The following is a 17,462-nucleotide window of genomic DNA, read 5'->3' as shown; positions in this document are numbered from 1 at the left end:
CATTTAGGTAATTTATGGTATGAATGAACGATAGAGGAAAGTAACATGGTAAATCATCAAGCATGTAAAATTCCAAAGAAAGCAAACCCTTTGACCCCCACACCAGTGTTTACCAAAACAAAGTTACAGGCTTTAGTTGCTAGAGGTCAGACATCAGGAAGATAAATCTTTAACGCAGTATAATGAAAATGAAGCACTCAAGACTGCCCGGGAAGGCCATGGATGCTTCATTACTGTTTAACAGGTTGCAGAAACCTTTCATTTTGTAAAGGAGAACTTAACATTTGTGCAAGTAGAAAGACCAAGTGATCTTTCAGATGTGCTTCAGAGCAACATTATTTGTGTCTCTTACCTCCAGAGCCTACAGCTCACACAGGCTGCTGCTACCAGGGAGCAGAAGCCTGGCAGAGCTTCCTTCCATGCTCTGGCTGCACGGGAAGGAAGCTGGAAAACCCCTAATGCCCACCAAGCAACACTTCACACTGGCCTCTCAGTTCAACCACCCTTGTGGGAGGTTGAAAAATCAATCCTTGTGTGGAGGTCCTGATATTATTCATTCCATAAGCAACTCATCCACCAATTCCCCAGTGTTAATCAGCTTTCTTGCAAAGCACAGCATATTTTGGTTTTTTCCCTGGCACACAGCTATCTGAATACACAGAAAGTTCAATAGCCACTAACAACTCTCCAAATTAAAAACTGTACATTGAAAAACTGACAGTTTACAACTGTCTCAGATGTTTAGGAGACTGGCTACTGACTATAAGCCCACCATTTCAACTGCTCCTTGTGAGGACTGCCAGACAAGAAGGCTCCCTCCAACTCATCACATTTCCACAGAGTCACAGAGCCACTTTAACATCTAGGACACCATTACAAAGGTTTTGTCATCTGCAAGGTGAGAGTTCAGGTCAGACCCAGGACAACAGTCAGAAAAACTCCACCAATTACAGCTGTGTGAAATTATTTAGGCAAACAGCAACACGCAAGCAACACTGGTAACCAAATCAGCTCTCAGCCACAGCAGAGATGTCACAGACTGAACTGAGAGACAAAGATTACCTTAGAGGGTTTTTTAAAGAAAAAACAGCATGACAACACTTGAAAAAGCCTTCTCTACCAGCAACAGAATGCTTCACTTTCAAGCACCACTCAGAAGCAACACGGAAAACAAAAAAGCATTACTAAATAAAGCAAGTGAAAAATTAAGGAATGACAGGCTTGAATATTCTTGCTTTAGTTGCCCAATAGAATGAGCACTATTTAAGCAGTGTGAAGGCAGATTGTTATCTTTACCTCTCTGAATAGCACCTTATTCTGTGAATAGTCCCCATGGAATAACAGCCACTACTCAAGGATTCAATGGCTTAATGAACATAACAAGACTGGCACAATCTGGAACTTAATTTGCATGCAGTTTGAATGTTTTTGCTTTATTAGTTTCATTTCAAAATAAAAATACATGTAAAAGTAACAGCAATTCAAGTGCCACTTGGCTTAACATATATTTTTTCAGGAATGCTTACACTATTCAAATTTGCTAATTGCTAGGACTTGTTCAGCTAAAAGGAGAAATACATGTTAAATGAAAATATCCTTTTTGTTTTATAATATGTAATTAACACAAGCTTTTCTAGCTTCAACACTGTCAAATCTATCCTCTTGAAAAATACACACATAATTTTCATGCGACAAATTAAATTTGGTGTGGTTATGCTTTTAGCACTCAACAAGTAAAAGCTTGTAAATGAAAAGCTGAAGCATAAAGGTATGGCAAGTCTCATTTAAGAAATCAAAATCTTTGGGAGAAAGGCATTCTCTCCTGCAGAACTCAAGAAAAGCTGGTAATAATTAAATACTGCTTCTGATTAACACTTTACACTAACATGTTTATGTTGAAAGTCCTTGTTTAAGCAGACCATGATACAAACCTAATCAAATCACTGAATTTCATTCTCTTATGATGCCTGGCTAATAACCACACAACAGTTGGAAACTGTCAAAATATTTCACAGCTCAATTGTAATTCCCATCCAAGTCTAAGCATGCAGTAATTGGGCGTTAGCCACGTTCCAGGGGTGTTACAGCAATGCACAGCAGTCAGATCTTCTGGGTTTCATTTTTTAAACACATGTAAAACTCCTAAATGATCCCTAGGATCTACTCCATAAAATTTTGCATTAAGTATTAGTACATTGTTCACAGTGATAGCTTTTTTCATTAATTTGAAATAGTACTTATGTTAACATTTTAAAAATTAGCTTGATATTTGGAGCTACAGAATTTGTTCAGCAGCTTTTTATTTTTCCTTAGTTTAAATTCCCTAAACAAAAAATATTTTGATTTAAATAAAAAATCAAACACTTTGAGCAAAAGGTTACATGGCAAATATTGTAATATTAAAGGATTTCAGGCAAAATGCTGATTTCGACTTCGAGGAACAAATTTTGCAGCTCATACGTACATGGAGTATTCCAGGCTAAGAGAGAAAAGAAGGGTATGTGAAGAACCAGACAGAGTTTTTAGCATGCACTATTACACCTGTACTGTGCACAATACTCATGAGCATAGGACCCAGATAACAGCCTGATGGGTTTTCCTGAACAGACAATTCCATAGGCATTTCTGATTGGAGTCTGTATTTCTAAGGCAGCATCAGAGATATGGATTCATGACTCCCTGGTCTTTCAACATTGTTCCAATCATTAATCCATGCAATCTATGCACTGTCATTAACTCCCAGTGACAGGGAGATGACATCACTGGATCCCCAATACAATAATGTCCACTGGATTAAAATCCTCAAGAGGAGTTATGCCTTTGAGCTTCCACAAATGGAAGAAAGTGTTACATTTCAAGTGCCTTTTGGACTTACTTTACACGGTGTGTTAAATAAAATTAAGCATTGCTGCCAGGTTCTCTATTGGTCCCCAGATGATGCGATGATTAATGTGCTGGGTGTGAGCTGCTTGTGACTCCAAACACCCATCTGCAGGCAGAACTAGGGAACACCTGGACAGAAGGACTATACCAGAAGACCTCAGTTTTTCAGTCAGTTATTAGAAGGAGCACTGGGGGAAGGTATCAACTGCTCTTTCTTGCATGGGGGGGATGAGATGAGATTTTTCAGAGAAGCCCAAAGGAGCCACACAGGATAAATCTTCAGCCAGCACAAACGCAGAAAACTCACACTCGAGCCTCATACATCATCTTTAACAAGTCTGATCATGTCCAGCTGTTACAACATGTAGAGCACTTATCACTCAAACATCTCAAGTCTCCTGCAATACTTTTCACTGCACAAGCACCTCAGGATAGGTGGAGGAGGGAAAAGAAGGGAGCCTTCATTCCTATACAGGAATTTCCTTGCTTTGGGAAGTGTAAATTACAGCATTACTACTAGTCTGACAGTAAGTTTGCTAATAAATGTGTAGCAACATATCTAATTGCATAACAAGAGATGAAATGATTATGACAGTCTGTGAAATGGGGAAAATAAAGGGAAGAGAAAGTTAATGTAAAGGGAAAGCTCTGGTAACACAGCAAACTAGCTGCAATTTCCAAACTTTGGTAAATTTATAAAAGCCAACTGCTCTAGATAAGCTTCCAGCGGCATCTACAAAGTTTGTTCCAATACTGAGCATTAGTTCCAAGTTACAAGAGCTTCTAAAAATTATTCAAAGGTGCAGGACCCATCATCTTAAAAACACAAGCTTTTCACATTTCTAGGCAACACTCAGCAGCAGAAGCATCAGCCAAGAAATGACTGGGAAACAAGCACAGCAACATCATTCGATTAACGCCTACCTTACCTTTAAAGCTGTACTGGAAGGGTGTTCAAAGAGCAGTTTTTCCTACAGATACAATAAAACTTACAGAGTACTCAAACAGAAGTGCTGAAGCTCTAGTGGGAGAATGACAAGTTGATAAATATATAGTGTGCACGCTGCTTTAGTCATAGTTTAGCTTCTCAATGAGTTACATTCACAAAATTTTTTTTCTTTACTAGATGCAAATACTAAAAAGTCATTTAGCAACTATTTTTATTTTCTCCTGTCCATAAAACCTTGGCAGTGTTAGGTGCTTGTACTTAACAATTCCTTCTGTAAGTCTGGGAGTGGGTGGGAGGAAGCAGGAAGGGGAGGGCACTGGACTCTCAAAAGAGGAGTTTAGGTAGGCAAGGTGGGTCTCACTGGTCTCCCAAAACCTCTTTTGCAGCTGGTAGAGCCTGGCTGTTTAGAAGAGTCTTCAGAGCAGAAGTCAAACCAAGAAGCTCCAAGCAGACTAAGGAATGATATCTCTGTCCCTACGTTATAGAACACTATGGAGGTATTTTATGTCCTAAGCCAGATAGAAGAAATATATTTGTAACTCACTGGACTACAAAAAGAGGCCAATTCCTATGGAATCTAAACCTACAGCTCACAGCCATACTCATCACCAGTTTTTAAAAGAATCCTCTACGTCGAGAAGGACATAACAAAATGAGACTATAGTAGGATTTGATCTCTCTTACTCTCTTTTTGCTCAATAAATATGAAAATAACCCATTTTAAAGTTGTTTCTTGTGACTCTATTTCTCAAATAGTTCCAAGCAGATATGCATTTTCCAGCGTCATTCAGATCACCTGTTTGAGGATTCACACAGAGTCCATTAGTCATGCAGGGACAGAAGCAAGGACAATGTTAAGGAGTTTAAGGATGTGAAATTGCTAAAATCTGGTCAGAAAATAGGCCCATTGCATGATCTTGCTTTCTTTAGTCTTTTTCTTCTGTATTGGGCATGAAATGCTGGCAGAGCAACTGTCAGAGAAAGTGAGACTGAGGTGACTTCATCTGTGCTCAAAAAACCCCAAAACACAGAAACCCAAAATCTAGCCCAAAACAAGACCCAGAATCCAGAGCAATACATTTCATTTGTCTGGGGACTAGTCACAGTACTGGCTTCCTCCAAAAAAGGAAGGAAACACTTTTCCAAAAGAGAAGAAAGTGCTCTGAAGCAAACCCTGTAATGTCCCATGTGTTTTATGGGTTCTATGATTCTTTAATGCTTGCAAAAAAAGACAGGTTGTGATTTTAAATCAACTACTTATGTAGAGAGGAGACCAAGGAGACCAGAAATGGAAGAACATTTCAAAAATGTGGAGGCTCTCACTGAAATTATCTTCTACTATTCCATTACTCACACCTATGCCACATTCTGGTCCTACATTTGAAAACAATTTTAAGTATGTAAACACAAGGGATACTGTCCAAAAAGAAAATCTAATTCTAGCAGGCAAAACCCCAAACATCTTTTTTATAAAAGTCTAATCTTGTTGCTATAAAGAATTGTAAAAATAGTTAAATGCTTTTTCAGAGAAAGCTCCTACCCTGAAAACCCCTCAAAAGCAATTTTTTGTTTCTTAGGGTTTTTTGGTGTATTTTTTTTTCTTTTTAAAATCCTAGTGGTAATATTCCATTAGCATTTTAGGTAGAGTGTAAAAGTTGTGGTTACAGTTATAACCACATTCTGCATTGCACCAATATTTGGTTTGCCATGGTTTTTATATGTAAGCCTATTGACTGGGTTCTGATCTACACACCCATGTCTCAATAAAAGACTGAATCCCATTATGTCACTGAGTAACTGCTGTCAGTGACAACTATGACAGACAACTTACCAATAGCACAGAGGACCAGGAGAGCACTTCAGAAAAGCATCAATTCTGCAGCATTGCTTTACAGTGATAAAAACAAAGCTTTTCACAGAGTTCCTAAGAGCACTTCGGCAAAGTTAAGAAAAGGGCTCGTGGTGTTACTGAATATAGTTGAGTTATGAAGCAGATTCTAGAATAAAACACTTGAATTATGATCTGTTAAGCAATCTGTATTGAATTGGTGTCTGAATTCACTTTCTAGAAAGCCTGAATGTAGACAATGAACATATATTTTTATATATAAAGGTATCTATGTATACAATATTAATATATTATTATAAAGGTACACATATAACATACGTACCTTTGGATGTATCTATATACACATACAGAAAGAAAATATACACTTTCTCAATATATAAAAAACACCCCAAGCTTACTTGAAGTAACAGAAACACATTCTGACTATGTGTTTTTTAAGTAAAAGTCACTTTCATTATGCTCTAAAAGCATAAAACACAAGGCAGATAATGGGAAAAAAAGAAAGAATACAAAAATAGAACACTCCTTTTATTTATAATTATTTATGGTGGTATAACATTTTAGGATATTTTAAAGGCTGTTTGGCTGAGTTGGATTCTAAGGATGTATTTGCATTGAAGCACGATGAGAAACATGACCCCTGCAAGGCTTTAAGACTACAGTTCCTTGTCTCAAAGGTGTTGATGAAGTGAGGGAGAATGAAGATTTTAGCCAACCTACCAAAGAAAAGAAGACTGTACTCTTCCTTGTGGCTCGCCCTTCCAACACACAAAAGACAACAAAGGGGTTAAACAACTCTAACCTGTCCCAGCTCCCATTCGTGGAATCTTGGGTGCAAAGATTTCACTGCTCTGGAACATAACTGAGGGGCAGCTAAAGGACTTCAACTTCTCCCTGCCTTCAGTGAACTCTGCATTAAGTCTCAAGAATGCTTACAGAAATGCAGGCATGGAATAATCAGCATCCGGAAGTTCTTTCAAAATGTATTTCTCTGTTTCTGCTGCATGCCTGTGACAGCCTTTCCCCAGTTGTGCAGGCATAATTTGAGCACTTGAGTACACATCTGTGAGCTTAATGTTGGTCCCCACACTGAGCCTACAGGGAAATAAAGGCAACTTTCTACAGTCACAGTGGGGTTTGATCCATGCCATGCAAGCAACAGTGATGTGCTCTTGGTGCTAAAGATGCCAGGCATGCATATGAAGCTGCTCCTAGTCTCAAAATTAAACATCACAAGGATGTTTAATTTTACCTTTACAACCAAGGTAAAAGAAAATCAGTAATGAAGCCTCCAGTATCTGGAGAGCTGTGTTCTTGAAGATATTCCATCCTAGGTAATACTGGGGGTGGGGTGGGCAGGGTTGGGGTAATTTTGCTGTTTTGGTTTTATTTGCATTTGGGGGGAGGGGGTGTTTGTTTGTTTGTTGGCATCTGTTGAAATACTCCTTATTTTGGGGATGGTAGACATGTTACAACTACTGAGTTGCTGTGGCACAGCATCTGAAAGTGGGAACCCACAGCTCACCCCAGCAAGCTCCACTCTAAAGGAATACGGGGAGAGGCAGGATAAGATGTTTCACCATGCTACATCCTCTGAATCCAAATGATTTTTCCCTTGAGAGAGACTGCCCTCTCAACACCATAGCTCTTTTTCAAGTGGTGCAAGCATTAAATCAGTGAGTGTTTAATCAAGCTTTTAAATATTCAAGTTGAGCTAATATATTAAGCTCACCAATATTTTTCGTAACATTTACAAGGTGATTTCCTTAATGGCTTTAGTTTCTAGCTAGCTCCTTTAAATCCCTTTCATTGAGCTAGAGCACATGATTTCATTCACACTTTAAAAGCTTTTCCCGCACATGCCTTTCAAAGCTGATTTGTCTGAATTAGACATATGAACAATATCTAAATTCTGTGCATTACTCATTAGTACAAACTATGAAGCATCATTCAGGAGTTAACACAATTATCTGCTAAACTGCAAAACAGCTCTTGTCAATAATGAAACTAAGTAAAATACATTTGCATGCCCTCTTTTTATTGAGATAAAACCAAATTTGGTATATCTAATTACACATAATACATGATACAACTTAAGTTGTATCAGAAAGGGTTCTTGCTTTAAATATATTTTTACCCTTTTTTTCCCCATTATTACCAGTCTGTACAGAGTGCCTGCACTATATTCACTTGAGATTAATCTACATGCTTCTGCACAGGACAAATCAAACCATAAAGTATTTTCAGGATCTAGATTTTGGGTTCAAATGGCTCATTCTCCAGCAAAACAACATCTTTTTTTTTCCTGTATATTCAATTTTTGTTTTCCTAAAACAACTCAGAAAAAATGTGAATCTAAAAGTATGGTACATGCCACAAACCCCTCAGCCAGCTCATATAGTGACAGCTGCAGAGAACAGAGTTCTGCTGCTGAAAGAATAGAGGGAAATAGATTTAAAAGGAGGCAGTGAATCAAAAAACCCTGCCTTCAGCTTGGTGCCAATAAAAACCAGAATCACTCAGTTCCTTTGGATTGTTTTCTATTTATTTTCTTTTCTTTTATGCAGTTAATATTTTAGGAAATTGTTGGGTTTTTCCCCCCCTTTTTTTGTCACCACAGACACTCCCTTTAGGCAACCGTGCATCAACAATCCTCCCACGTTCAAAGTCGGCTACATCTGTTGCTCTTTCCCATTGTTGAAAATTCCTGCCTTAATCCTATTTGACTTTATTCATGCAAAGGTCATCCTGAATTCAACAAATGGAGGAGCGATAGCAGGCACACTGTTGAACATGGCTAAAAAATGCTCTTGTAGAACATGCAGCTAGTGTGCCGGCACTATCGCACAAGGACTCGCTTTATTATGCAGCCCCTTGTCACCAGAGCTCTGTTGCAGTATGAATTGGCAACATATTTCTCCTTGCGACTCAGGAATACAACATTTTCCTTCTAACTGGCTTGATTTGCTCTCCTTTTAAAAAGGTTTGTGCTTCACTTGCAATTGCTGGTGGGTATGAGTGCAACATACACATAGAATACCTGAGCGTTTCACATGCCCTAAGGCTTGGCTTCTGGCACCCATGGATTCCCTTTTCTCCTGGATTTTACCTCTGAATATATCCAGCTTCACAAATCTATTTTACTAACCTGCCCACCTAAAACTAATGGTGATCACAATTTTAAATAAATTAGGCAAAATTCTATTAAAAATACTCCTACAAAGCAGCGTAGAACAGCTAATACAAACACCTCATTTTAGGGCCATCACTGCACTGTTGATTTGCTTACAAATGCCATCTATTTTGGTTTTAGACTTATTTTTCTTTCCTAGCAACAAAAAGCATTCTGGCTTAGAGCTGTGATTTATTCCTATGCTTAAGTATCTGACCCAAACCAAAGAACATTTAGCAGGAACAGTGAATTAGTAAGCAAACCAAAGTTAACTATCAGACTGATTTATGAAGGGAAGATAATTATTTTTGTAATATGTCCATAACTCATCATGACAGAAGCAAAGGAATATTTATTCATGCACACTAATTTCCAATTTGAGGTGCTTGCCAACCACGATGAACCAAACCCATCCCTCAGGCAAGCAGAGAACCAGGCCCATTGTTCATGCTCCTTTCACCGAGTGCTGCACCAGGGGCCATGGATGGGCCATGGATGGTGGAGAGAGCACCCAGGACTTTATCTAAACCAGCCCCAGCTCGAGGTAACAGCTGAAAGGTAAATTCTACAATGTCAACTTCTACAAATTGCATTGAGGTCCTTGTTGGGTGCAAGGGAACATGGGAAAGAATTAAGTTTTTATTTGAAAAGCTGTCCTGTACTCTGCTTGTGTGGCTCTTGTTAAGGAACCTGATAATAAGGTATCAAAACTGTACAGACAAAGGATAGATTTTTTTCTGTTTTTTTGTTGCAAAATTTTGAGGATTTTTTTTTTTTTTTGATGATGGTTGGAAAAGGTCTTAGGAGAGAAGAAGTGTTCCTTCTTTCTTCTACCTTTTAAAGAGCAAAGCTTGATCTAAGCATGGGTCTGTGAAGCCCAGCATGAGAATCAAAGCCCTCCAGGTGACAAAGCACAGGAAGGTGTTCCTCCAGCACCTACATCAGCAGCCCATGGCCTTGTGCCATCTGCCTGCCTCCCCACAGCTCCCTTCTGACAGAGAAGTGAAGGCAAATAACTCACAGGAAATAGAATAGAAATAAAAGGCCCTCACTGGAGATAAGGATTTTCAGATGACATCTCTCATCTCTCAGAAGCTGGCCTAGATCTCACTAGAGCTGTCATTCAGATGGGTGGGCAGGCCAGGACTGTGCCTAATTCCCTTGTCCTCTGGGAGAGAAACCAAACACTGCCATGGAAGCGCTGATATTTAGGAACCGCAGCACTCCAGAAATCTCAATGCACCTTTTCCACAACTACTGAACTAGTATTTTATGATAACAAATCTGAGATGTATAATTTGTAAATGTAAGTTTAAATTTAAAATATGAAAAGTGAGGCCTGGAATGTCACAATGCTGGTGCAGTTACCAAACCTTACTTGCACAGACATTTTGCAGAAGTGGTAACTGGTGCAACCCAGAACTGCTGCAGGCATTGACAAAGTTTCCATCCATTTCAGTAGGAGCTACATTGCACCAATAATGCACAAATGCCTTAAAGAGTTATTATGAAAATGCAAGAAGCAGTCAAGCATTTATCAACCTGAACATAATGTATATTCATTTGCAATGAAAAATATTTTTCCAGGACAGCTCTGGAGACCTGTTCTCTGCATCCCCACTAATAATAAGGACCAAAAGAAGAAGAAGCAGCCAAAATCATAAGTAGCAGCACTTTAAGTTGCCAAATCAAGTGTTCAAAGATTATAGTTACAAATACATTTTTATTAATACCCTTTCTATAATAGCATATATATATATATTTGAATATAATCAGAGGTCCACAAAAAATCCACCTCCAGATTACTGTAAGCTAATGCTTTTGAGTCCTCAGTGTGAGTCACCTAAGACCTGACCTTACAGAGAGCTGTTTGTTTCAGGATAGTTCATGTGACACAAAACAGCACCCTGTCAGCTGCATGGCACTACAGTCAAGCCAACAGCTCTGCTAATTTATCCGGGTTGGATGCAGCTGAGAACTTGAGAAAAAAACCACAACAACAAACAAACCACCACAGTCCAAAACCTGGTTCAAGAGATCAGCTTAGCACCATACATAAGGAATTCATGACAGAGGGAAGGATCCCATTCACTGCTCCTGGACAGCACTCAATTGTCACAGAAAGCTGTACCTTTTGCCGGCCCTTGGCTCAGCACACAGCCTGGACTGGCTCCCTGCAGAGCAGAACATACAGTGTGGCATGAGCCACCATGTAAGGATCCATCCATTCCATCCATTCCACTCCAGCTTCTGGGACAAAGAGAGAAGTAAGGGGTTGAAGATGGAAGCAACTCAGCTCTGCCTCAAGTCCTGGGCAAAACTCCTGCTTTGGGCAAATTGTTGAGGGTTTTAACCCTCAAATTCTGAAGGAAGCATCTCTCTTAGAGGTAATGTGACAGTATAGAAGCACCTACATTTTTTGACAGCATGAGCACAAGATACCTCAGTCAGAAGGGCAGAAATTTACACAAAGAACATGGAAGGGCTTGGTTTCCTCTAGAGTCTTGATGTCCAACAATGGGTTCCTGTTGGCACAAGTCATGGGAATAATATGAGGGCAACATAGTCAAGTTCACAAACACCATTTAAAACTCATGAAAACAGTAATAAGGAATTGCTTAACTATTGGATCAAAAAATGGAGCCTCTTTTACTCTTTAACACTTGAAAAGCAGCGAGTTGAATGACTTGTCTGTGCTTCCATATGATTATCTCACTATCTATAATGTGTGCAGCTTGCTTTTCTTCCTGTTAAAAGAAAAAATGTCTTTGGGCTACATGTAAAGGCAGATTTTCTTAGAGTGGCTTTTTTTTTTTTTTTTTTTCTGTTTAAGTTCATTACAGTAGACATCCTCCAATTCTACCCATTAAGACCTTCCAGGTCTTCCTTGGGCTTGAACCATCTATCTACATAGGGAGTGACAAAGATCTCATGAGAAGGACCTGTACAATTCCTTTGCAGCAAATGTGAAGCTGAAAAGGAACAAAATTACTGAAGATGTTCCAGAGAGCTGGGAAGTTCTTATGTGAATGGACAACTGGAGATACTATTGATACCAAGAGACAATGAGAGATCTTCATCTCCCATGTGGAATTTACTGTCATTTTCCACTCAACTGCATTACTGCAGCTGTGTTTTAGGATGAAGTCTTCCTACTGTTTGGTCATGCAACATTGATAATCTTGAGGTAAATAAAAGTGGAGGAAACAAGCAACTGGAGACTTTAGGATCTCTGATATCTTGGGAGCTGTGGGGGAAGCTGTCACTTCTCCCCATTCTGCTAAACCTACCTGTTTTGTCCTCTAAGCATTTATTCTGGCTTAGAATGAATGAGAAGGAGAAAAAAAAATTACAGGTTCCTTCTTGTTCCCTTGAGAAGTATCTGAGAATTTCTCTTCTTTCATAAGGAAGTAATTTGTACCTCCTTTGCTGCTTGAAGGACAAACTGCCTATCAGGCAGAAATCTTTCTGGACAGCCTGAATATCCTGAAGCATTGCGGATACACAGCAGATTACCAGGGATACTGGATGGAAATGGATTACTACTTGTCATGAAGAAAATGATTCTGTATTTCCTGTAAATGTTTCATTAGAGCTTAAATCAGCTAGCTTGTCTGGTATGAGAGAGCAGATTATTACTTGGCATGCAAAACAATTAATTTTAGTTTTAAAATGAGAGACAGAGAGAGCTTTAACAATGATGGTGACAAACAGATGTTACTATTGGCTTTGGACTGCCATGTGAATGTGTATTCTCCTCTTCCACTCACTTAAAAGGCCATCACAAGCTCTTGTCTAAAAGCACCAAAACCAATTCCTGTGTTTTCATGTCTACCAGCAACACCATGACCTTCATAAAGCAAGAATGGTGTATACAATAATGATAGTCTTAAGCTGATTTATCATCCTCTCCTGGTGCCATACACTTTCATCAGTTGGAAGGCATAACTAAAAATCCATTTGAGGTAAACTTCAATAAGCATCTTGTGGTCTGGTATCAATTTTATGTCTGTTCATATAATCATGTAGTGCCAGAGAAAGATCTATCCCCAGGATGGAGTGCAGGAGTCTCATTTACTGGGAGATTCTGGGCAGGCAGCTGTGAGATGGAGCTCTGAGAGCTCCCAAATCCCAGACTAGCAGCTCATTAGGCTGCAGCAGTTACTCTGTAAGGAATTTAACCAACACAGGCTTCCAGACCCTGGAGATGGGAGAAAGGATGTGAGACCAAGCTGGATTCATCAAATACAACATACCTGTTTACTTTCACTAGGTTAATGGTAATGGCAGAAACCTGATGGATTCATGAGGCATCAACATGAGCTTTGGCTAAAGTCTGGCAATAAACTGAATACACCAAATCCCAAGAAAAGCCTCTCTCAGATTTGTTTCCTGAAAGTGGAGGGCATATGCTACCCTTCAAAGGAGTCAATGAGTAATGTCAATCCAGTGCAAGAAGTATTTTCTTCTAACATTTAAAAATAACTCTATGGTTGAGGATGCTTACCTGTTTTCTTCTCCCTAGTAAATAATTTTTTACCTCCTACATAAATTCAGTACCACTCCTGCTCCCTCATTCTCACAAAGACAATAAAATCCTTGATTGTGCAGAGACAGATTGCTTTAGCTTCTCTACCATAAGATATAGGTTCCAGCTCTGGGACTGATCTTCTTTCAAATAAATTCAACACAATGCAGAGAAGAAATCTGAAATTGACTGAGATTTCACCCTGCTGAAGTTCTTATGCATATTCTGTAATCAGATAAAGCAATGACGAGCACTGATATGCATGCTATTATTGGTCTGATACCACATTTTGAGCCTGAGACCACATTTGTTTTCCACAAAGTCAACAAGCAGGGGAAATTTAAAATCTCTATCACCTCTGTGAAATGCAGAACCTGCTTATCCAAACCATGTAAAGAGCAGTAACAGATGTACGACAATAACAAGCCCAACAAGGCTTCAGCACTGCTGGGCTTGACAGCACTGTAGCAGTTTGATGACTGAAGAGCTTAATTACAGCTTTGCACTTTGTCAGACTCACCTAAATAGTGTCAGCATACTATAGTTTTCAAGTCATTTGAGATGATTAAATGTGGGGTAACTCCAGATCTCAGACTCTGCATTGTAAGCTCTCTCTGATGACTCAGATTAATTTGGAGGACATACACAAGACAGGAGAGAATTAAGATATTCCTTTAGAGAGTTTGAATAGATTTAAAAAAAAAATGAAAGCAAAAAAACTTCCTCCAAACTCAGATATGGCAAATACTGAGCTAATTCTGTGGGCTGAAGTGCTGGACCTTTATGGAGTGTTAAACCCTGTCTTACCTAAGAGAGATAACTGACCCTTCCTCACCAATGCAGCTGACGGGGATCTCCAAGTATCTAAAGGACCTGCTCAAGGGGAAGACACTGAAGAGGCTTAGAAAGGGTTTGCTACTACAGGTAACTGACTGCTCGTCACTCAATAAACTTGTTAGTGTGTAGATGGCAATGACAGCATTTGTGTTTTGGATTCAGACAATGTAATGACTGCCACTAGCATGTGAAGAAAAATAAGCAACAAATACTCTGTCAAAGGTTTGCAGAGGACCTTTTGGAATATTTTCCCTTAAACTCTGAAGTTCTAATATTAATGCTGTGTTTGTGTAGTTTAAAGATTAGCATTTCTGCTCCACACGCACTTCCTATGACAACAACCAAGACAGGGAACTGAACCTGCTGAAACCACTTAGCCTCTGGTGTAACTCCCAAAACTTTCTGCGCACAGCAAACTTGGACAAAACACCAATAAAAACACGATTTAACCTTCCTTTACCTAAGTTTACCTCTATAGGACTACTCCCTTACGTAAGGGCATGTACTAAGTTCATGTTTGTATAGTGCCTATACTTTTGGATGGAAGTTTTTCCAGAGTTGCTAAACATTTTCTCTATTATTGAGCAATAATAGAAAAAATAATTTGTGCCAAAGTCATTTGTGCCAACACTCCAAGTCCCACCTGGGCACTATTTTGTACTGTTCTGTGAGGAAATGGTTTCTTTTCTTTTAAATGCCAGTACTTTTCCAAATTTCAAGAAGCATTCCAAGTAAAGTGCTTTTGATCTGAGTGCAAAACAATTCAAGCACAGAAAAAAGACTGTGCTCACAGAAAGCTTTCTGCATTGCAAGTGACCGTACAATATTTTAACACACCCACTCACCAAAACTTTCCACTGTAATATAATGAACCAGGACATAACATCTGCTTTGGAGCCTTCCCCAATGTTTCCTATCCTCCAAAATCCTGTTAAAAAATTAATTAAAGCTTTCCTATAAAAGATCATGTGAGCACTGAGCTCCACCTTCCCTCCCAGCCCTAATGAAAATCAGTGTTTCAGCACGTGGACCTCCGCTGATCTCAGCGGTGCCACAGGGTCAGGGGCAGAAAGGTGGGCTACAAGCAGGCAGGCACCAAAATATTCACCAAGTAACACCACACAGAAAAGCAGAACTATCTGACTGTCCATAACAGCACAGTCTTCTCAGCAAGTTCAATCCTGAATCTCTTCTAAATCAATTCCACCTTTCAGAGTAAAGCTTCATCTAGGGCAGACAAAAACTACAACAACCAAACTTGGTAGTAACATGTTATTTCAGCACAGCAAAGACATGTATGAAGCAGAGAGACATTTCCTTGGATGCACATCTGTAAAAACACACCTCTCAAGCAATGAGCAAGGGAGATGCAATTTCCACCAAGTAATCTGGTAAAAATCTCCACAGATGTCTTTTCACAGCCTTGGTAGTACCAGGAAGCTTTGCTTTGGCCATTTTGCTTTGACCCAAGAGCCAGAAAATCAAATGATGTGTCACTTTTCATGCAGAATCTCATACAGAAATTCCAGCTAACAGGACTGAATCCCATCTCAGAGCATTATAAAACTACTGTGCTTTGCTTTCATATAACCCTGCTTGTGGTTTTGCATATGAAGAATAACTTGTGAAATGTACCTGTAGTCTCACTCCACTGTTTTGTTTTGCAGTGAGCAGACAGATTAGATTTCTGGTCTCATACTCTTTAGCCTGAGTGAGTGGTAAAATGACAACAAGATCAGAGCCTGAGTGGACAAGGACATGTGAGCAATCTGGCTGAGTAATTACACACTGAAATGATAGGTATGACAAGTAGCTTCCCTCAATTCTGAAACTGAAGCACAGCAGCTCTGATTCAAGGCAAACCAGATAATGTGCGTCCATTAGGCAAGACACACTGGAAGGGAAGCTTTCTGTCCTCCTCTTTCTGTCCTACCTTTAAAACAATGCATGACATTCATTTCTAAGAAAGGCCCATTAACTTCTACTATTAAATGTTTATTTTGTTTAAAGCACCACAAGTGGTGCTAACTGTTGAAACACTGGAGTTGAAATCCACACTGACAGAAGGTGGCTATTGTAGTAATAAAACACCCACACCTCACATTACCTCTTCCACTGAAATTAACTCTGATTTTCCCTTGAAAAACAAATGGATGTGCATATGTAAGTATCCTTAGTCTGGACATTCCTAGTAAACAGCTAACCTGATTGAAAGTAGACTGTCTTTTTTTTTTTTTTTTTTTTTTTAATTACTTCAACATAGCTTTGGAATTGGACATATATAAATCCCAGTACAAATATACAGTACTAAGCTTTTAAAACCCAGATTTATGACAGAAATGTGGAGACAGACTCTTCGACAGGGGCAAGGCTTAGGAGCATTAAAATAGATCAGGACAAAGCACGGTTCAATGTGATTTTCTTCCTTCTCCTTGGCATATCCAGCTGTCGTGTAACACTGGTTACTAGAAGACTCTTTTCTATGAAACTGCAGTTGCTGTTACTGTTGCCATGAAATCCTTAAAGAAAAAATACCAGCTCCTATTGTTGCACCCTCCCTATGAACCAAGAGAACAGAGACAAGCCAACATCTTATTAAGCACTGGCAAAGCTTTTAAGACGCCTGCAGAAATAAACAGGATGTTTACAATGCACAGAAAGGTACTGTTATGAACAAAGACAAAATTTTGGTATGAAAAGCTTACCTTAGGAGAGGAAGAAAGCTCCCTTGATGCAGGAATTGCTGACATGTTCTCACTCGTGCCCATCTCTGTCTTTGGCAAGAGGTTTGGGGGTTCAGGAGCCTTTCTTTTCATCTTCTTTTCTGGTTCTTGCAGAGCAACTTTAATTAAAGCAGGGCTTGATTTTGGTTCATAAAATGGATTTGATCTAATTAAAAGAAGGGAAACACATTTCTTTGCTATCTCCTTAGAAATAAAACCAAAAATAAGACCTGCCTAGGAAAGTCAATGACTGAAATGCTTTTATTATCCCACACAATAATGTTTTACCTTTATACACTTTTATATACTACATTTTCATATAATTGAAAAGTGAGTTACAACAGCTAAAACTGCATTATTCAGTCACAATTTCCATAATTTTTATAAAGTCCTGTAAATTGCAGAAGTTTTATCAACTGCATAAAGCTAGCTCTTCAATTATACTTCTCTATCTATCAAAGAGTGACCTGATTTTATGAAAAGATCAATATGAAAAAATGCGAGCAAAGCTGCTGGGTGTT

At 39.0% G+C, this 17,462-nt stretch overlaps 1 protein-coding gene across 13 annotated transcripts in view; it reads right to left on the bottom strand.

The window, feature by feature from the left end:
* Positions 1-17,462, bottom strand: part of EHBP1 (EH domain binding protein 1) — a 205,049-nt gene that overhangs the window by 87,745 nt on the left and 99,842 nt on the right. For all 13 annotated transcript variants that reach the window (XM_050972588.1, XM_050972589.1, XM_050972586.1 and 10 more), the window contains one exon: positions 16,924-17,107. In XM_050972588.1, the coding sequence (XP_050828545.1) occupies positions 16,924-17,107 (184 nt within the window). The remainder of the gene's footprint in view (positions 1-16,923; positions 17,108-17,462) is intronic.

The sequence above is a fragment of the Serinus canaria genome, chromosome 3, assembly GCF_022539315.1.
Source record: "Serinus canaria isolate serCan28SL12 chromosome 3, serCan2020, whole genome shotgun sequence".
NCBI lineage: Eukaryota > Metazoa > Chordata > Aves > Passeriformes > Fringillidae > Serinus > Serinus canaria.
The sequence above is the reverse complement of the archived record's forward strand: the minus strand, read 5'-3'. Positions and strand labels throughout refer to the sequence as shown.